Source organism: Trematomus bernacchii, unplaced genomic scaffold (assembly GCF_902827165.1).
Source record: "Trematomus bernacchii unplaced genomic scaffold, fTreBer1.1, whole genome shotgun sequence".
NCBI classification, from domain to species: domain Eukaryota; kingdom Metazoa; phylum Chordata; class Actinopteri; order Perciformes; family Nototheniidae; genus Trematomus; species Trematomus bernacchii.
Window position 1 is genome coordinate 1,470,021 of NW_022987840.1, and position 22,854 is coordinate 1,492,874.

Sequence of the window (22,854 nt, forward strand, 5' to 3'; positions counted from 1 at the left end):
ATAGTTTTATTAACAGATCCGAGTGGTCTTGTGTTCTGGCACATTGTGATGGGCATGATTATGATGGCCTGATGATATTTTATAGACCAAATGCTAAATCAAACAAATTAATCTGGTCAATTATAGTATAAATAATATGAGATAATCAGCCCTACTAACTGAATCTCATGTTTGAACCAATTGTGATGAACGGCGTGCAGGATTGTTGGGTTCAGGGTTTTTTTCTTGTGAAATAATGGATACTTTAACCTCTTCAGGACTTATTATTAAACATAAAAATGTTCTTTGGTTGAAAGCCTCTGAGCTGAACACGTTGTATTGCACCTTTGTAGATGCTAACTGACCTTTGCTTCAATTCAAAGGATCACACAACAACAATATTTTAAACCATTGTTCTCGAGCAGAGATTCACAACCTCTTTGCAAAATGAGCCCTTAAAATGAAGCAAAGTCTGCTTATAACACATTGCGTCCATAAGTTCAACAAAAGAGGAGTCATTTGAATATTTTCTTCAGTCCTGTCATTCACAAGTAAAGAACAAAATAGATACGGAAAACTTAACAAGAAATGTATTTGGTCTGTGTTTTTATTACGTTTTATCATCAAACACCTTATCACATTTAAAGGGGCCCTTTCCTATTGTGTGTTACAGTATATAGGTTTTGGTGAAAAGAGGTGATGCAGCACAGGCATTATGAGAAAAATAAAGAATTGTTTTAACACTACAGCATGTAATCATGTCACAGAAGAGGCACAAATTACAAATATAAACCAGAAAATGTGCATTATACGGCTTCTTGAAACTTGTGACCCCTCGTGGCGGTCCATACGTGGAGGATGTCTTTTATTAAAGGTGGGGTATGTAATTTATTTCAGAAACACTTTTTGTTATATTCCATGGAATGCTCTTAACATCCCGATAGCAATGTATATATTAAATGCTTTGACAATAAATACATAAAAAAAGAAAATCTGTGGAAGCCGTAGCGCTGTAAAAAGCACGACCAATCATTTTAGCCGGCCCGGCTAAAATAACTGGATGGCCTACCTGCCTGTCAGCCTTCCATCTGTGCACAAACTTATCTCGTGCCCTCATTGGTCATGTGCGCGTTCGTGTGTGTTGGAGGAGGGGCTCTGTAAGGAAGTGGCAGATTTTTTCTGGCTGTGTATTTTCAAATTCTACCGCACTCGAGCTGGTTTCTCCAAAATTACCTACCCCACCTTTAAGTGTTGTGAAAAATACTCTGACTTTCTTTCTTTCCTTGAAGTCCCAAAAACCATGCAGAATTTTAAAAGAGAAAAGTCGTGATTCGAAAAAAAAGTCCTGGTTCTTGTAGCAGAACATTTATTTCTTTATTTCCCATCAATGTAAGGGAATAAGAAACTATTGTTCAAGATCATTTTTGTTCAAATCACAGTGAAATCCCGACAGGATCTAACTGTAACTGTCACAGTGAACTAAGGTCACACTCGTCTTTAAAAGGAACTGGCAAGTTTCATATTTCAAGGGAATAAAGAGAAAACAAAACAAGGCATGACATCAAAGAGCTGGAAGAATCTGATCTGGAATAAAAGGATGTGAGAGATGAAGCGGATGCATTCTCATTTGGGGATATTTTTTTAACGCTTTTTGGAAGAATGTCATAATGCGGTAGAGAGAAGGGAAAGTGAAATGGCCCGGAGCATCATGGGTAGACGCACTCAACGGCTGCCACCTTCTTTTATGCAACGTGAAGACATCAAAACAAATATGCCCCGTCTCTCGGCCTACAGTTCCCTTAACCTTGTGTAATGCTCTGCTCAGGTTGCCATGGATACAGGTAGACCATAGCCTATACCAAGCGAGGAAGAAAGAGAGGAGGACGAGGAGGGCTCGACTCTGAACTCACTTTCACTTTGATCATCAGGTGATTTGCATTTCTAAAACTGGAACAGTAGTTTTAACAATAGCAGCGACCATTATGATAATTGTCGGCAGGAATCAGTCTTTTGCTGCATTCATTATGAGACATGTAGATTATAAGTAGCTGCAATTATTTATTTTGAACTGCAGCTGCACAAAGTAATAGTCCAATTACGGCTCCAGATAAACTGTAATTTTTCCGTCCTACTGCAACGTACTACATGGAGTACTGAAAGATGAATGAGGTGTTTGCTCTGGGACGATGCGGGATGTTTACCGGAGGAAAATGTCAGCGCTGAGCTCTCAGCTTCGGCCCTGTCAAACACTGCTCCCTGTTAAGTGAATTCATCACTTCCATCTTAATGGGAACATCTGACTGACAGCTGCCATCTCCGATTGCAGGCTCATGTCAGAATGCACCGCAGTGTTCAGTGTGTGTGTGTGTGTGTGTGTGTGTGTGTGTGTGTGTGTGTGTGTGTGTGTGTGTGTGTGTGTGTGTGTGTGTGTGTGTGTGTGTGTGTGTGTGTGTGTGTGTGTGTGTGTGTGTGTGTGTGTGTGTGTGTGTGTGTGTAGGTCTGACAGAGGCAGAGAAAAGACAGAGAATGGGTTTTGGAAAAAAGTTTAAACTTTGTGTCGGGCTAAACTGTGTGTATGTGGGTCAATTACCTAAATAGTTGATTCACAGAAAATGCCATTAATATAATGATTAATTATAATGGTCATTATCTCGATGAGTATTTGCTGTCTCTCGCTTCCATGCGGACGGAAATAGGAAGGAAAATGTTTGTGTTTTCTGCTTCAGCTGGTAGAGATAGACTACAACATTAAATGAAATGCTTACTTCATTGAAAAATGTAAAAGTAAATAAATGACCATCACAAATTACAAGCTGGAGTTGGAGAATCGTATAACTGCTTATCAACATAGCTGCTCTTTTGTATTATTCTTTAATCTATTTCTTGATTTTGTTTTACCATGTGTAACTTCATATAGCGTAAAGAATATCTCGGAAAAAATTGAAATGAATAATGAATCTGAGCTGTAGCTGGGTTCACGTGTGCTTTCGTAAAGGGAGAAATGGAGAGGGAGTGCAGGATGGTAGAAGCTTCAGCTGGCCAATCAACTACATCGCTACAATAGAAGGCACAGGGTGGAGGGGTGATGGAGAAAATGGCAAAATGTGAGTAATGGCTGAGCGGCCACAATCAGCCGCCCCTCTGTCCCCCCCGATGGAGCGATACGTCGGCCATGTCTCGTGTTAATCACACCCGGAGCAGCTGGAAACCACAGCCAGTGGACTGCCGCTGCTCCACAACAAAAGGGAAGAAGAGACTGATAAGAGTTATTGTTTAGATTTGATCGATTCCTATTCTGCGGCTTATCGATTTTGGTTTTCATTCATTCTTGGTTCCAATATGTTACAAACCATTGGGGGAAGAAGATTTATATAGAAAGGCAAAAACTAACTTTCATTTCTGGCAGAAACAGCCTGGGCATTTCCTATGATTTCACATTTCACCTTGCCTATTCCGGCCAGCATAACATGATTTTATCAATATTTATATAGTATGCAATACAATTCATTCTGCTGTTGAGTTGATGTCACGTGTCATATGAAAACCCTTTGTGTTGTAGTGTGTACAAACAGAATAGGAAGCAAACGTCCGCTTTGCATTTATTCTTAACCTTAGATTAACCCGTTTTACACCTACATTTGGTGCTGCTCAGAACACGTTTGCATCGTCTTTCGTTCACATTTTTCAATTGGCTTTGTAAAATTCACTTTGCGTTCTGAACAAACACACTTTATTGTCTAATTTGTGAAGCAGCTATCGGTTCCTTCAGGATTTTCCCACCAACATTAACAACTTTACGTCCTTGGTGAGTAAAATATACGGCTACATCCAATGGTGCACAAAGCTCAAACTCATTTTAATTGTGTGTGAACATAAACAGGCAACACAAGTAACCAAGAAAAGCAATGGAAAACCAATCCCATTATCAAAGTGTTGGCCACCATTCCCAGCACTCTGGTCTGCTATATTGTAAACACTTTTGACAAATGTTGTCTTCACTTGCAAAAACAATCAAAAGAAACAATCTAGAGTTGTATTGTGTGTTCAGTCGTTTCTTTGAATAATCAATGAATGGTTTTGCAAAACATATTTATTAACAACATCTTGGCTTTCAGAAATGTGGAGTTGTCGAACGATAAATGGAGAAAAGTACGAATGCTCAGCGCCGTGAAGCTGCTTGAAAATACAGGTGGCAAAAATAATAGATTTTTCACTTTCCACATGTAGAGTCTTTTTATGTGCGTGGGGTGTGTGTGTGGATGCTTTGCGTATCTCTGCCAGTGTGTATTTAGTTTCTATATAGTCACTGTGCACACCTGCCTATATTTGAGCCCTCGCACATGCAGGCTCAATTTGTTAGCATCATATTCGTACCACCTAGGCGCTGTCACCTGGTGATAAAATACCTTCCCTGCAAAGATGGCAGTTGTCCTACTTTCCAGCAAAGCCCAGTTGTGGGCTTTCAGCAGAGTTAATACCTGATCTCCACACCTCTCCACCTGGGAGCGGGCCCATAGCGGTTGGCTTAAGCCTGCATGCATATTAACCAATACATCAAACTCTTTCTCACCCCCGACTGTCAGACCGCGCTTTAATCCTATTTCTAACCTACTCAGAGTGATGGGTTCACTTTCCCGGAGCCGGCGGAGAGTGAGAATACAAAATCCTTTTTGTAAAGTCAGCATTCATCTTCACCTGTGCATTACCGCGCACAGTAGGAAGCAGAATGTAGCGTGAGACGAATGTCATTCACATACAGCAGAACTTTTCCTTATAGGTCATAAAAGGGAGGTTTGTGAGCCTGGCTTCAAAAAGTCTAAGCATGCTCGGCTTCACCTGTGCAACCACTAGTCAAATGTTCATGTGGAAGGTTTATTAATCCAATTCAGAAAAAGCAGGTTACACTAGGAAGCCTCCCATGAGTAAAAGATCATACAAATGACCCACATGGAGATATTAAGACAGCCGCAAGGCAAATTATAAAGGACTCTACAAAGGAAAACAAGAAAAGGACAAATGAGGGCTGTACAAACATTAAACAAGGAATTTACACAGGAGAGCGCACTAAGCACTGCCGACATCTAAGGGTTGAGTGTGATAAATGTTTGAATTAGAGCATCAAAAGGGTATGCAAATAGCAGCAGTAGAACTTACAAAAAGGCATTTTAAGCAGGAGGATTCATATTAAGAGAAACATTAAATATGAACGGTGGGTAAATGGACACATTAACAGCAATACTTGCTCAATGTGATGCAAGCCAATATGACAGCGCTGCAATGAACCATGGCTAATTAAGAGTTGCTGCGAGCGATTTTGGTTGAGATTGTGTCAGACGTGTTGATTTGAAATATTTGAATGTTGTAAGACACCCCCTCCTTCTCAAAACCAAAACATATTCAGTTTTCTTTGGCACGTAATTCAAGAAAAGTGGCCCATTGTTACGATAAAAAAACTGAAACATGAGTAATTAACACTTCTGCAGTGGTGTAAAGTTACTAAGAACATTTAATCACTTAAGTTAAGGATCTGAGTCCTTCTCAAAAACTCAAATAATTGCAGATTAAACTTCATTCAAAAATGTTATCAATTGTGATATCTCTACCAATATTTGAATACAGCATTACAAAACCAGGGCTTCAGAAAGTTGCATCAACCCCTCTCTGACATTATAAGCTTAACAATTACAGAACAGTACGGCTAATATGTATTTATATTCAACTGATTAAAACCTTGCATGAGCAGCATGTGTAGCACCACGAGCTGCAGCGTGTGTGAGCATGTGTAACTGAAGCTGCAAATTGCCCTGGAGGAACACTACACTACATTCTTTCACTGGATTTATAAAGGACAGCATGGCTACACAGATATTGTATTTCCTGCATGACTCGGCAGGCAGACTGTAAGCCCAGACCGTGGGTTGTGACTGATAGAGAACCACTTCCACAGCACATGGCTGCTACAAGACATGGTTGTAAAACAGTCAGGATTGATTTGTTCTTGCGTTTGTTTTTTCCTAGGGAGAGCATTTTTTCTTCAACCATTAAAGTGTGACCTTCGCCTGATATAAGCATATTTGTTCTGGATTCAATCAGAGCACCTACAGTGACGTTACTGACTTTAGAGAGGTCAAACAGGCTGCTCATGAACCCTGTGACACAAGCTGCATGTCAACCTCAGCATCACAGAAACAAGTGCATCATGGGATTGTGAGTATGACAAGCATTTCATGCAGAGAATGAAATCGACTAGACAAACTCTCAGTATCATAATTCCCACTGCCAAGCGCCTGAAAGCAATCAATCATGGGAAATCGCAGCAGAAAAGTCTATTCTTTCATCTCATCCCGATGGACTGCAGCACTGCAGCAGATTACCGAGGTGAAAGACAAATACCAATGAGACTCATAACAGCATACTGGAAACAGGATTGTAATTTATGGTCAGGGGGAAAATGGGAGCTTTCTTTGAAAAAGCCCTGGAGAGTTTCTGTGTTCTCATGCAGCTACAAGGCCCCATGAGCTAAGACTTAAGAGATACTAAAGTCAAAGTCAAAAAGTCAGCTTTATTGTCAAAATTACTACACGTGTTATACATCCAGAAATCTCGAGATACCGTTTCCCGCAGTCCCACAGTGTGACATATATACATAAAACAAAACAAAAAGGGCCTAGATAAACGGGGTATACAATTTAAAATGTTAATCATATATTTAAAATGTTCATTGTAAAGACTGGAAGCAAGGAAAAAGCTAAAAAAAAAAAAAAAAATTGCGGTGCCTGTTCAGTCACACAGTGCTCTGATTAGTTGTGAACTGAATGTGATCCTCAGTTGCCTGCAGAGACTGAGAAAAGAGAGGGAGAGATTGAGGGAAGGAACTCTGTCACCCTAAGATATATGAACTCCTGCTGTGAACACAGACGCTCCCGCAGGCCGTAGGGAACGCTGTGTTCGCTCCCTCGTCCCTCAGACGCACAGCGAAGCGTTACTACCTCAGGTGGAGTTTGTGATCCGATTCCTTTATCCCAGGGCCACCGCGCTTTGTGTGCAGCTAAAAGTAGCACCAGTGCAGGACAACACAAATAAATGGAGGGGCGGAGAGAGAAGCCAATGCATTCAGCTGGTAGGGAGGGACATGGTGTTAAAGTGCCAAAACAAACAACATCAGGAGAGAAAAAAGGGCAGAAATGAAAATAAGGGGGTGGAAATAGAGTTCGAGTGAAGACAACTTAATGTGCCGAGTCATGACCGCAACTTTGGAGCAAACTCATTTCTGACACAAGACAGTGTATCATCATTGCATCTCGCAGGAAGTGCGGACACGTTCTTTTGATTGACGGCTGAAGGACGTCTCAGCGGCAAGCGAGAAGGGGCTCCATTATCCGCACAGCGAGCGAAAGGACATGCACTGCAGCCGTAATGATACATTTGAGTCAGGGAAGGGGCTATTTGATGTTGAAGAAGAGCAAGGACCAGTCAGCCTGACCCTGACAGCCGTTCATCCTCCACGATCACCATTTCCGAGGGGAGTGCTTTAAAAATCGCTGCTCGAATGAGTGCAAAGAGGCCCAGACCATTAGCTAGATACCCTTTCACAAAATATGAACAAACAGATTCATCAATTACCTTCTTGCTTCGAGATAATGCTTTAATGTGTGTGTGCATTGGGTGTTTCTGTGTGTGTGTGTGTACATTGTTGTTTGCCGCTTCACACCCAGTCCGCAGCCACCTGTGGTGAAGATGTTAAGCCAATCATTTACCTGAGCTGTTACACCGACATGGAGGATCCTCCAGGGAACAAATAAGGATGATAAATAATTGAATTTCCCCTGGCTGTGAATGGGACGATTTTTTCATTATTTATCGTCTAATTGATTACTGCAACAGGCTTTCTAACCTGTCCCACTATTAATGTTCTCCTTTTATGTGCTTAATTAATGGCCACTGCAGCTTCATGAAAAACACACACTCAATTACATCTAGAATTGAAAAGCTGCGGCAGTCTGTGCTGTATCGTTGCGCCGGGGACTGTAGGGAGACATTAATCAGCCAAAATGGAATTCAATAAGACGGACTAAGTCTTCTCGACAAAATTGGACGATTTTTCATATTGTCATGCTGCATCTGTGGCAGTGATGCAGCTGAAGGTTTCCTGTTGAGTGTAGGACAGCGTATTGAACGCACTGCTCTTTTCTTGTTTGGTAGAGAGTTATTGTTTTGTATACTAACAATACACACACACACACACGCACACAAAGATGTTCAAACTCTCGCTGGCACAGAGGTTTATCGCTCTAGCTCATGTTTAGAGAGGCCGCCACCCAAACCAATTCCACGGGGGCTTGTTTTGAATAAAAAGTGGTTGAGGCCAACACTGTTTGAATTCAAAATACCCTCTTGGCTGTTTGAGCCATGGTGTGTGTTTAGGCTTGCAAATCAAATGCCTTCAATTCAAATGTACATGTTCCTCTATTTTCCTTCAGCTTCCACAAAACATTAAGCGAGACTCCCGGCAAAACTTGAATTCATGGTTTCCTGTCGGCCCTTTTAATGTCTAACTATAAACTTGATATTATACTAGCTCCCAGGGTTGGGTGATTGGACGAATACATCGGCAAATATCGCCCAATCCTTTTGCTACGATACCCATTAACTCACTCTGAATTATTAATAATGTGAACAGGAGTGGCTCAGTCAGTAGGGGCTCGGACTGTGAGCCGTAGGGTCGCCGGTTCAAGTCCCCGACCAGTCCTAAATATGGAGTGTGGACTGCTACTTGGAGAGGTCCTAGTTTACCTCCTGCCCTGCCGTGGTGCCCTTGAGCAAGGCACCGGACAACCCCCCTTCCCCCCTCACTCCCATTGCTCCCCGGGCGCTGTACAATAGCTGCCCACTGCTCCTAGTACTAGACTCCTGGTACTAGGATGGGTTAAATGCAGAGAACACATTTCACTGTGTGTGCTGTGTGCTCTGCATGTGTGACCATTAAAGAGGGGTTCATCCCTCCCATTCTATTCTTCTATAGGAATTTAGGAAAATACAAAAGAATACAAAGGGCCGGGTTCAACAGATTAAAATACTGCAGCTTTTCAAGTCTGCTATTGCTATGTTCCCTCTGACTGCGAACAAAGGAGATTGTTTTGCCGTTTCTCTTTCTTTATTTTACAGTAAGCTGTCAACCCCTACAGCGACCAATCAGCCACCAGTCCCCACCACACACAGACTCTCCATTCCCAGAAAGGCATTGATTACAACCAAAGCCTTCGGGGTCGATACTGCCACCGTTAAAAAGCAGCTCATTCACCACTTAAACAATGCTGTAAAGTGTACTGAGGCAATAATGTTCCCTCTTCTGCTAAATCTAATTAAAGCAGATATGTGAATCACGACATTTATTTGCATCTGCTGTCATTCTAAAATATACTATACTGAATACTTGAATGTTTTCAAATGTGTTCAGTTTATCTTTAGAGGCATGAAAAAGCTCTTTTCTCTCCCTTAATTGCAGAGGGAGCAATGAAGCCTATAAATAAGACCCCGGGACTGTGAGATATGCAAAGTCTGAATGAAAAGGCCTGGATGCTACAAGGCTGACATCATTAAGAACAGCCTAATGATTCCCTGGCTTGATTTGTTTGGTCAGGTTCGTACTGACTGGCGTGACTTGTGAAAAGAAGAGAAAAAGCTCTGACAATTCATCAGCCTCACTACAGGGCTTCTTTTCTTTTGGGCTCATTTGGATTGGTGCCAAACCTCCTCCAGGCTGAGAACAATTACTCCAGCAGTAATGTCACTGCTAAAAAAAGGACTAATTGAAGAGTTTATACAGGAAGTAAACTAATAGACTGATTCAGAGAAAAGGGATACACATCAATAAACAGAAAAGGTCCTGTGTTTTTTTTCTCACGCCTTAAAAATACTATTTGCGTTCTTCTTAATCACGCAGACATCCAAGCACTTCAAAGCTGGCAAACAAGCTGCTGGCTTCTGAGTGACTGATTCATTCAGAGAGCGAGGTTCATATTACACTACTGTACTGTACAAGACACAAACACATATTAAATACGCAGCACGCTCTAATGCATGTAACATTTCAACAAGCTATAGTGCAAGATGTCGATGCTGGGTATGAGATGTTGTTCTCACCCAGCACCTCTTAATTCCATAATAAAACCGAAAGGTGTAAGAGAGCAGCGGAGCACGGTTATTCTACCTCTGCACAAATGGGATTAGCAGTTTGTACACAGCGCAGGATGAGGGTTTGGGATGGGGGAGCTTTCCTTTCATGGTTAAGCCTGCAGCGGGGACTACAGAGCGCGGTAGGTTACCCTGTGATTATGATGATCCAGTTTGATCTGAGGAAATGAAAATTCTTATAAGACGACTTATCAGCTCTTCAGCAAAAAGGACAACAAAGAGTTAAGATGCACAGGTAGCCACTGCTCACACACAGGAAGCAGAACAAACACATATGTGACCGTGATACAGGAGCGCAGGTGTCAGTTAGGGCTTATTTACACTTACGGTACTTATTTACTTACCCGGGCTCGAGGGTAAAAGCTATTTTAATGCCACAATTAAAGTATGAACTACCAGGCTCTGTTGAAATGGATTACAGTTTTCAGTCAGAAAGGATGGTTAACTGTAGAAACAATAACAGCCCTGTTTTGATCATATTTAAATGAAAGATTATATATTTCAGAGGGTAGCAAGACATCTCATTAAATTCCGTTATTCCAGACATTCCTTTAAATCACAGAAGCATTACTCTTCTTCTACATTATAGCCATACAGATAGACTCAGCCTCAGTCTTCCCAATTTATCATCTCCATCCACAATTTTCTCCAAATGCACCGGCTAAATTATGTATCCCCCGTTTCAAACAGACTTCATTTTATCATTTTACTTTGCCTCCCATCCCGTGATGGGGGGCGGACCATCAGAAAGTAACTGTACGCTACATCTGGCAGAAGAGCAAATCCCTGTCTCCGCCTAAAGGATGGCACGAAAACCTGATCCTTTTCTTGCACATGAATATCAACACCAGCACTGAGGCTCAGATCTATTCAACTGGCGTCCATATTACAGTAACACACTGTGCTGTGGAGAAAAATAAACCATCTGGCATAAATGTATCTCCACTGCAACCTTCCTTGGACACACAAACCCAGCAGGGAGGATGATATAATGTCTCTGTTGCTGTCTGCTGCAGTGGGTAAAGGCAGGGAGATGAGTAGAAACAGACAGAAACAAAAGTTATTGTGCTTAAGCTCAAACACACAGAAACTTAACCACAATCACTTGTGTAAAATGAAAGCTGAACTGGATTGTTTTGCCACAGCAAGAACTACTTTTTTAATTATTCAAAACTAAGGTTGCAAAATTTCGGGAATTCTCAAAGATGGAAACTTTCAATGGGAATAAACGGGAATTTAAGGGAATAAACGGGAATTTAAGGGAATAAACGGGAATGTAAGGGAATAAACGGGAATTTATGGGAATAAACGGGAATTTAAGGGAATAAACGGGAATTTAAGGGAATAAACGGGAATTTAAGGGAATAAACGGGAATGTAAGGGAATAAACGGGAATTTATGGGAATAAACGGGAATTTAAGGGAATAAACGGGAATTTAAGGGAATAAACGGGAATTTATGTGAATAAACGGGAATTTATGGGAATAAACGGGAATTTATGTGAATAAACGGGAATTTATGTGAATAAACGGGAATTTATGGGAATAAACGGGAATTTATGGGAATAAACGGGAATTTAAGGGAATAAACGGGAATTTATGGGAATAAACGGGAATTTATGTGAATAAACGGGAATTTATGGGAATAAACGGGAATTTATGTGAATAAACGGGAATTTATGGGAATAAACGGGAATTTATGGGAATAAACGGGAATTTAAGGGAATAAACGGGAATTTATGGGAATAAACGGGAATTTAAGGGAATAAACTGGGAATCTTCTAAATTGAAGGTTGGCTCTTCATAGGGAACTTAAATATAGTTGGGGAAAGTAATAATCTTGACTAAAACAAACAGATGCCATTCAAGTACACTTGAATATCCATGCCATTCCTCAATCACATGCACATAGCACACTGTTTACTGCATGGCTATTGAGACCACACCCCCTACAGGCACTGTGCATTCCTCCATCACATGCACACATGATTTCTTGTGAGGATTTTTGGATGGGGGGTGCATTTTTGGGGTTGGGGGGGATAACTCAACATTGATGTTTTTGTTCTTCAATGAAACAAATGATTGTTCAATCAAATAATTAAAACTTGTTCTGTTCTACTTACAAATAAATCTGTTGAAATGTCATGTTTTTTTAATTGTATCATTTTGCATGGATGTTTTCTTATGACAAAACAAAATGTTTATATTTATGCTTGGATATGATCAAATTCCCATAAATTCCCATGGAAAGTTTCCAATATGGAATATTTCCAAAATTCCCCCAGCTTAACTTCCCATGGAAATTTACCGGAAACTTGACGGAGATTTACCGGAAAACATTTCCGCCCCTTTGCAACCCTAATCAAAACAATGTTTTTAGAGTAAGCCCAAGAAATGCTGTGGAGATAATTGTAAAGAATCATGAGAAACTTCCTAAAATCAAACATCATCCCAGTCCTTCAGCTAAAAATCGACAGAAAAAAAACATGCAGAAATCTGAAAATACAGTCCAGCCTTGCTGATAAATCTTTTTTTTACATGTAATTATACACAGGTGCTTCTGCGAATAATCTATTCAGATCACATTCTGTTTGTGAATCAGTGGCACACAGTACCAAGTGCACAGCAAATGCTGCATGGTGCAGGTGCATATGGCCAGGCAGCTGACATTTGGGTTATAATGTGGCCGGGGGCGAAGTGTGTCACTGCAGCACAGTTGGTAATAAAATCAAATTACGATGAAAGGTGTGGTAGGGCCCAGCATCCGGCGTGACTAAGCAAAAATACCTTTTCCTTTTGAAGTGCAGGGCTTTGAGCCACAGCACTCTGATGTTCCTGGTGCAGAGTCACAATTTAGCACCGTTAGTTAAATTAGGAGATGTTTACGTCGTTTAAGGATTCTAAAATAATTGTTCAGGGGGCCAGTTAAGTTTAGTATGTGCTGATATCCATCTTAAAACATCCATGAAAGACGTAGCAACATGAATTTATAAAGACATCTTGATTCGGCAGTGAAGTCATGACCCATGAGTTTCCTATTGAAGTTGCTCAGTGGCGAATGAAGCCTGAATGAAGCCTGAATGGCCTGACTTCTGATCAGAATGTGTACCAAATCTTTGAAAATTTGATTCAAAATGTAACTTTATCAATTTCATCAAATGTAAATAAATGCAAGGGATGTATAAACATGTAAGTTACACAAACTAAATCAGAGTAACCCATTATAAATTCAGCTGCATCACTTGAGGAAGTGTCAGGGGAGACTGATCTTTTTCTAGAGGCACTGTAGGAATGGCAGACGCAGATAATAAGAGACAAAAATAGACGTGCAGGCTCATGTACAGAGAGACCATTTTCATATTATTACGGCGTATCAGGTTGTGATTGAGTCTCACGACATACTGATCGACATTAGCTGCGTTATGAATATCAATTTGCTCCGCTCGGTTTTGTCAAGCAGGCAAGTAAAGGTCAAATCACTCATACAAACTTTGTTCCTCTGATAATAATGCATTCAGCACACACGGCAAACTAACAAGACATCTGAGTTTTCCTTGGCAATTAATGATGTGATTTAAGGACGCTGTGACAGGGAAAACATCCAAATAAAGAAACTCGTCTCTGAGACCAATTTACATTTTTCTCAATGTGGGATATCCATGATGTCTGTGTGTGAGCGCTCTCCTGTGATATGACCCAAAATTAAACCATATTTGGAGACAGAAGTAGGTCACCCAAATTAGAGAGAAAACAACATTGACTGGTGCACAACACGATACCTCTCTCTCACCACATTCCCTCCCACAGAACCATCCAACGTTATGGTATTTGCATGATCCCATTAGGTTCTTAAAAAGAGACCTACAGGCAATAAACAAAGATCCAAGTTCATGAACCTTAGAAGAGAAAAAAAACGACCTGGAATGTCACAGTAATTTTGTGTTTAGCTCCGACGCTCCCAAACAGAAAAGGTTATATTCATAAACCTGGAGCTTTCCTTCCGATATTCAAAAACAGTTTGTCCCTCCTTTCAGAGACGTGAAGCAGAGGTGGATTGAACCTCATGGACCGGTAATAGGCACAAATGTGATTGACCCAGAATATAAATAAGCAGGTAACAAGATGAGAAAAAAGTGTTTATTTCCTCCCAAGGAGAACCAGAGCAGCTTTTAAATTCTCTCAAAAAACACCAGTGTATTTCTAGAATAAGTGCTTTGACCTTTATTTGTTGACATCACAAGATTTCAGAGTAAAATGAGGGTCCTCATAACGAGGCTGCTGCCAATGATATATACAAATATACGCCTCTCTCTCCAGACTATCTGCTTCTCTTGCTCCTTTTTGGTTTTTCCCACTCTTCTCTTTTCCTTTATGCTGTTACTTTAATCCCCCACCGACTGCCCTCTCTGCCTCTCCACTCTCCTCCCCATCTGTCTTTCTTTCTTCTTTCTGCCTCTGTTCATGGGTAGAAACAGTCCGTCACACATGGGAGAGGACCAATTACATGGGAAGTCTAAGGGCCATTCCCCAAGAAAAAAAAATCATTTTTCTCAAACATATTCCTCCAACTCATCGCATTAACCACAAAAACATTTAAATATGTAAATGAACAGTTCCTCTAGCTCAGATGAAAATCTACACACAATGCATGCATAACACTGGAACAGTAAGGCAGTGTTTCCCATACATCGATGTATTTGTGGCGGGCCCCCACAATTAGAATCAAATTCTGTGGGAAACACTGTAAGGGTTTATACTTGTTTTTTGTGGAACTTTTTTGTTAGGGTTGCTGTAACTCCAAATCAGACCAGTCATTGCTACATATTGTGTATACATTTCGTGTTGGAGTGATTCTCAAGCTGTTCAAATGTATGAATAAAACATATGCACCCACATGTCTGCTATATACAGAGTGAGTTACTGCTGTCTATCCTTATAACCTACACGATGCTACTTCTCAAAACAACAGGAGAACTGCTGTTGGAAACTACAGAATGTAGAAGTATTGAAAATATATTCAAAATAGTTCCTTGCTTATGGATAGGCAACGGCCAAACAACCAGCAGTCAGCACCTGGGAACAAAAAAAAAGAAAAATCCCCATCTTTGACAAATCGAGGGTTTTTCCCACCCAGTATTTTTGGCGTCACCTTGCCCTTCCGCAGCAATTTGAGGTTTATCAATCAATCAATCAATGTTTATTTATATAGCCCAATATCACAAATGTTACATTTGTCTCAGTGGACTTCACAGTTTGTACAGAATATCAGTATGACAATACGACACCCTCTGTCCTGAGACCCTCACATCGTACAAGGAAAAACTTCCAGAGAAAAACCTCACAGTTTAAAGGGGAACATGGGAGAAACCTCAGGGAGAGCAACAGAGGATGGATCCCTCTCCCAGGACGGACAGACGTGCAATAGATGCCGTGTGTAAATCGAAGAGATAATACATTTACAACATAGGTAGACCAAATGTTTGAAAATGCATGTGGCTATAATAATAAGTTTAGAGTCTCGCCCAAGGACAAGTTGACATGTGGACATGAGGAGCCGGGGATCAAACCGTCAATCCTATGATTAATGGACGGCTCGTTCTACCTGCTGAGCCACAGCTGCCCTGTATTATTCAAGTTGTTGGCAAAATAACCATTTGACTGCCATGCTGGTTGATGACAGATTTGCAGTATACGATGAACACAGAGGTGACAGAAGGTTATCTCAAATGAACAAGCATACTGGAGTTTGGAGGTGGTGCGGCAAGAGCAGGCAGACTAGCATGTCTACAGTATACAGATAATGGCGCAATAATATTATGCAAAATAACATGGTGATTAAGTCAAAGTACTTTTATATATCGTCATATTTATATCTACGTATTCACTTTCATTAATTCACCCATGCACCCCAGCAGCTAACAAAAGCATTATCAAGAAACATGCCACAGGAGATCACTCATATTAAACATTGTTAATAAGGCTTGAAAGGCCAAGCAATACTAAAAGAACCATGATGCTTTGGGGGAAATACAGAGGCAGCTGATCCAAAACACACAACGTCAAAATCTGCAGGTTGAATCGCATATTAAAAGAAACTTTTTTTTAAAAGACTACGAAGCTGTTAAGTGCATTGCATGAATATGAACAGAACAATAGGTATCAACTAACACAGTAGTAGTATGTGTTAATATAGTTTGTTCAACTTTTTTACTTTTTATTGGGTTTAAATGTCTGTATTTGAAAGTTAAAACTAAAGTCAATTGAATGGAAATACAGTTGTATTAACTGTCCATATGTTTTTATCTCTCTAAGAGATACGTCCTAAACATTTTGCCTTACAACTTTCCTCCTCTGTATCTCCCAAACGGGGACTTTCACACTCATTATATATTGTATCAGTGAATATCACAGTATTAAAGGTAGGGTAGGTAAGTTTGAGAAACCGGCTCGAGATACACTTTTTGTTATATTCCATGGAATGCTCTTAAAATCCCGATAGCAATGAATATCTTAAGTGCTTTGACAAAAAATCCATAAAGAAATATCATCTGTGGAAGCCGTAATACTGTAAAAAGCACGACCAATCATTTTAGCCGGCCCGGCTAAAATAACTGGATGGCCTACCTGCCTGTCAGCCTTCCATCTGTGCACAAACTTATCTCGTGCCCTCATTGGTCATGTGCGCGTTCGTGTGTGTTGGAGGAGGGGCTCTGTAAGGAAGTGGCAGATTTTCTCTGGTTGTGTATTTTCAAATTCTAGCGATCTCGAGCCGGTTTCTCAAACTTACCTACCCTACCTTTAAAGGAAATATTGGTTTTCTATGAACGCTCTCCCCCAATAGGAATACTAGTTCCTTTATTTTTTACAAATTCTCTCTAGTCCTCACTTCTCTGCCTCCGTGTATCACCTTCTCCTGCACTTTGATATTTTCTGATGAGCTTACGAACACACTCCTTCGCTCTTCCTCACCTCTCTTGATCCTCCTCTCCTCTCTTTTCATCTCCTCTCTCCTCTTGCTGATGAGCATATGAACACACGTCTTTCTTCTCCTCTGCCTCACTCCCTCCCTGCTGCTTCAGCTCAGCCCACGGGCAATTTTCACACAAGGCTGATTGAATTCACCCCCACTTCCATTTTTCCCTCCACTGTTCTCTGTTCTTGCTAAGGGAAGGGGATGACACAACAAGGTCTCACCACCACACACACATTTATATGCATATAAATGGACACAAATGAAACGTGCACGCATGGGACCGCACCAAGGCATGCATTTGAGATATTGAGGTCGAGTTGATAAACTGTTCTAACAAACATGTTCCTATAGAGGTGAAGAGAGGGGCACTTTGATATCTGCACTGTAAACACACAGGAGAATTAGTTCATGAGGATGAGGGGGGTCTATAAGGGAAAGGGGGATAGTATATTATAGTTGACAAGTATTTGGAAATTAGCAAACAACTCAAGAGGCTCCATGATGCTTTTTGGGGGGTTCTCTTTCCTGTAGTCTGTATACATTTTTTAAGCATGTAAATAGTCTTCAAACGCTAACATCAAAACGTTCTCTCCATATGGAGTTTTCTCCCAGACAACCCCCCCGCCCCCCCCCTGCCTGAAACGTTTTGATTGTAGCGCTTTGCTTTCTTTCTAAACATAGTGACATCACTATTTATCACTTGTGTTTCTATTGGCTAGAGCTCCAACGTTTTGTACGTGATAGGCTAAGGAGCGGGACATCTCTAAGTGGTTGACCAATCACAACAGAGCCGGCCAGCTAACCAATCAGAGCAGACTAGTCTCTGGTTCGGAAAGAGTGTGAAAAGAGGTAACGCAGCACAGGCAGTACAAGAAAAATAACGACCTTACTTAGCAAAACAAAAAAAATATCATAAAAATGGGATGAAGTTGATAAAAAGATAATATGATAAATGCTTTCAAGGACATTTTGATACAGGAACAACACGACATTGTACTTTTAATTGACTAAACAATTGATCAATTAATAAAAAAACGACCAAAACGGTAATGCAGCCCTCAGGTTTTGACAAATGACCAAACAGGTGGGCTCCTCACAGAAGGACGCACACATCGAACACCTGCAGCTCTGTAATGGCCCCTTCTTGTGGGGGCCATTTGGCCTGGCCATGAGTGTGTGACGGTGAATGATGGAAGAGCGGCAAAAGCAGCCGCTGACAGACCCAATTGAACACGACGTTTCATCCGGGGACCGCTTCCGTAAAGACTGACAATGATCGTACTGGGGCCCCAAGAAAACACATATAAACAGGACGCACACAAACAACAGGAGGTTATTAATGGTCAGGTGCTGCTCTGTTTCTGCTCCAAGCACTTCACCGGCACACTGCAACCCGCAAGGAGCCATAATCAGCCCCGGCAATCATTTACAGCGGCACCAGCTGCCCAGTGTGTCCTCCGGTCAGACCGGACCCACAATCTGGTAATAGTCCTCCAAACTGTATCGCGGTTGATTAAAGTCTCTGCAGCAGGGACAGACCTTCAATCTGTCCCTTTTATCATTCGGATGAACAGACTCCGAGGAAAAAGATCCTAATAGCGGAGTCGTGGGTTGGGGGATCAGGTGGCTATAAATCTAGCTCAGGGACCCTTCACAGAAAGCACACAAGTGAGCCTTGTGATGGATAACCACGTCGGGGTAAAGGGTATTGATATGTCCGTCAGGCAACTGCGACGGTGTGCTCCATCTCATAAGAAAGATGATGCACTTTAAAAGGTAAGAAAGTCAAAACGCAAAGAAAAAGGACTGCAGTCATCTGAGGGAAGGTTAGCGAGCAAAAGAGATGGATGGAAACATTGATAACAAAAACTGAAATGTATTTAGTGTGGCAAGAGGAAACAAATATGTCGAAAAACGGATTACTATTGGAGGTTTCATCCGTTTGATTAGATGCAAACTGACTGGTGTATTTCTCTGTTTGCATGTTTCGGTCTGTTTTGGCTCCGGCTCAATCAAACCCTGGTATGAATTCAAAAGCTTTATTACTAATGACGCATCTTGTGAATGTGATATGTCACGAAATAGATCTCTGTAATAAGTAATACAATACACAGAAGCGTGGTGAGTTTGTTTCCTACTCTGTTTATTTAAGCTGCTTACCAATAAAACGAGAAGTAAAATATAGCAAATACACAAATATCCCTGTAATATTGTAGTCTAAAAAAAGCCCCTTTTTATCCGGTTTTAACCAGTTTGTCACTATTTATGACACAAAAAGTCCAGCTCCAGTCACAACTAATCCTCTTAAGTCATTTATTTAAGCCCCCTGTGAACATTAAATCAGATAAAATATACACACAAGGTTCAGTAGGAACTTAATGCGTCTGGAATTGTATTTCATGTCGATTACCTGTCTTGGTTTGTTTGCAATAATTCAGTGTGAACACAATCTGAACCAGAACTAAAAAGGCAGCATTGTTTTACTTCTTCTCCACTCTACCGAATGAATCAAACACCGGGTATGAATACATGTAATGGATATGAAAGGTGTTAAAGGTAGCTGCTCTTTTTTTCCAAGGTTTTCTTCACCTAGACTACAGTACTGTATGTCCTTATCCGAGGGGAGGCATACGTGCAAACTTTATGGATAATACACTCTCTCGCAGACACGCACATTCATATTAAAAAATGTCATTACCCTTGCAATATGTATAGAATATAGAAATATCCACGGACCAGTGAATAAAATAGAAGAACAGTTCCTGCATGGCATTAATGGCACACAAATGTGGAATAATGGACTCAATGCTATATTCTGCTCCAGCAATGTGTTCATATTTCACTCATCTAGCAGCGGAGGACAATTTAATGCTGCTCTTCCCTCAACTCGCTCGGCCTGCAAATCAATGTCCATTAAACCGACTTGAGTGTTCACATGTCACTGGATCCTCTCTCCATTAATTCTGCTTCTGCACAGATTGAAGTCTCTTCCATAGAGTACTTTTCCAACATCACCACTGCAGTGTATGTTGGCGGAGGCTCATTACAGTACGATGATATGTTGACCTCCAGTGACTTCACAATGCACTGATAATGAACTGGACCATTTGTACTATGTGGTTGTCACAGGCCATTTCTAAACCTGTATTTATGCAGCCAGGTTGTATTCATACTTCTCTTCTGGCAAGGCCACGCTTCACACTCATAAAGTTTCTCAGCTTCACTGTTAGCTGTCCGTTGTTACCACAGGCCTTGACACAAAGTGGCACATCATGCTTCACCGGACCGACTGCTGCTTTATTGAAGGACACAACGGCGATAGTTCTTCAAACAGAGAAAAGTGATTCTCATTCACTCACTTCAGCAAATTACCTTCCGTTTTCTATTGTAGCCTGAGTCCTAGCAGATTTGAAGCTGTTCATACTTAAGCCTCATTATTTTAAGTATTTTGAGTTAACATAAAAAAATATATATTTGAACTATTATGAGATGCTGCAAATAAAACCAAATAAGGCTGAAACGCCCAAATCTATAACAACGTGGTTTCAGGTTTTTGTAACAATTTGATCTGGTTAGTTTTTTGCTACACATTTCAATTTTTCGGCCACACTGAAAAACAAAACACGATATATTTGTTTCAATCATCTGCATATTTGAGTATTTTATTGAGCTTTGTTGTTGCAGTTAGGAGCACATCGTGGCTTAAAACAAACCCAGAATCAAACAGTGAATAGATTTAAGCAGCAGAGTGTATTCTCCCTTTTAACATTTGCATAAAACTAGAAATGTTATGGCAACTGAAAACTGGCCAAAACAAATCTGTTAAAATGTGAAATGTTATTCAAGTGTGTGGCACTGCATAAGATGATAATCAGAATTCATTCATATGATATCTTACATACTCAACAACCTATAGGCTTGTCAAAACAGGGCCTTGTTTATCATTTCCTGCAGCAAACAAAACAACCTCTGAACGCATGAGCACATTAAAACACAAATTTTCCAGTGAAAATAATTAAAGTGCCAAACAATGAACTGTATGTAATTTGATAGGCAAAAGATATTGTTACGGTTGGATAAACCTGCAACGTGAACTTTTGTAAGAGATCATTTTATGCACTGAGGTGACGCTACTCTGCACGCACAGGAAGTAACTCAGCCTGTTCATCTTTCAAACTACAAGGCTGGGTGGGGATGAATGGAGCAGCAGATCTCAGCAGAGAAGAGGGAGAACAGACGTCTATTAATCTTACCTCCTCTCCTGTCAGGTAGTAGGCCGACAGCAAGCCGCCAACGTAACGGATGTTCACCTCAAAGAGTGATGCCTCGCCGTTCTGCAGAACCAAGAGAGAGAGATCATATTGTCAAAAGTCGTATCATACCAAGGACTCAGAGGGTGGTAAAGAAGCACAGTGGGGTTAACAGAAAATAATGATACACTGTAATTCAACAGCTGTGATTACTCTTTTTCTGGGAGAAAATGTATTTAATAGCTGGGATACTCGGCAGATGAATTGCCCTTTGAGACCCGTTGGGCAGCCCAGTTAAGTAAATAAATACTACTCAATGTGAGCTGTGAAGTTTCTATAAGTCATGTGTACGGTAAAACATTTTTTCCAGAAACATGTTTTGTAGTTGTACCACAGAAATAGATCCTGTGACATTTACAGGAACAATACACATCAAATCTTTCAGACTTATATCCACAAGAATCAGAGGGGGCAAGTGATGGATTACACTTTTGATTACACTTGTGAAGAAAACTGGGAAAAAAACATCACTCTTAGAATAAATGCGTGTGCATGGTGTTGTTCTGATTAATAAGCTGTTATATTTCAGGCAGTGAGTTTACAGGAGGCTTAATGGCTGCTTGGAAAAAGTCTGGAAAAGATTACCAACCTTTAAAGTGCTGATTGGAAGAAAAAACATTTACACAGCAACACCAGACTTATATTTAGGAACATCATTTGAGAGGTGGCTGGTGACTCAGAGGTGTGTACAGTAACTGGCCCTTGAGCTTTAAAGGCTGTAAACAGCTGAATACGTTTTGGGCATTTGGGCGTGTTGTCTGAATCCAATTATTATCGTGCTGTTTTACTGGGAGCTCATCCTGTCACAGCTTTTGTACTAGCATGTGTATTGTAAAAATGCGTCCATTATTCGTAGTAATGCCACACAATACCAAATACATACTGTGTACTTTACTGAGAGGCAGCAAACGACATTGCAGGGAGGAAACAACCACAATAATATTTTATAAAGATAGGAATGTTCTTATCATCTTATTAGCTACAGCCATTGTCATTCACTCATTGTATGTAAAGGATACATTTCGTGCATCTCTCAACACCTTATGACTTCCAGAAACTGTGTATGTGTGATTGACCCAAAGTGCACTACCATTTTATCAACATAAACAAATGTGTCATCAGAAAACCCTACAGACACTATTAAAGAAAGTGTTTGAAATATATATTGGTATTATTTTACAAAGGCAATTCTGCAACTAGATGATGTGACACAACTTACTACAAAACAGACTGGTTAACTTCATTATCCTTCATTAGGAACGTGTTGTTTCTTCATAAGTCTGTGACAGTATAATACAATAACGATGACTCCAACATTATGAAACAAACTCCCCATTGACAGACTGAAAACCCACCTGTTTCCCTTATAACCTGGCCAGCCAATCAAGACCAACCAAAC

General features: G+C 40.6%; 1 protein-coding gene across 2 annotated transcripts in view; it reads right to left on the reverse strand.

Annotated features, from left to right (window-relative positions):
- Positions 1-22,854, reverse strand: part of LOC117500575 (mannosyl-oligosaccharide 1,2-alpha-mannosidase IA) — a 192,694-nt gene that overhangs the window by 48,214 nt on the left and 121,626 nt on the right. For both annotated transcript variants that reach the window (XM_034153477.1, XM_034153478.1), the window contains exon 4: positions 21,399-21,479. In XM_034153477.1, the coding sequence (XP_034009368.1) occupies positions 21,399-21,479 (81 nt within the window). The remainder of the gene's footprint in view (positions 1-21,398; positions 21,480-22,854) is intronic.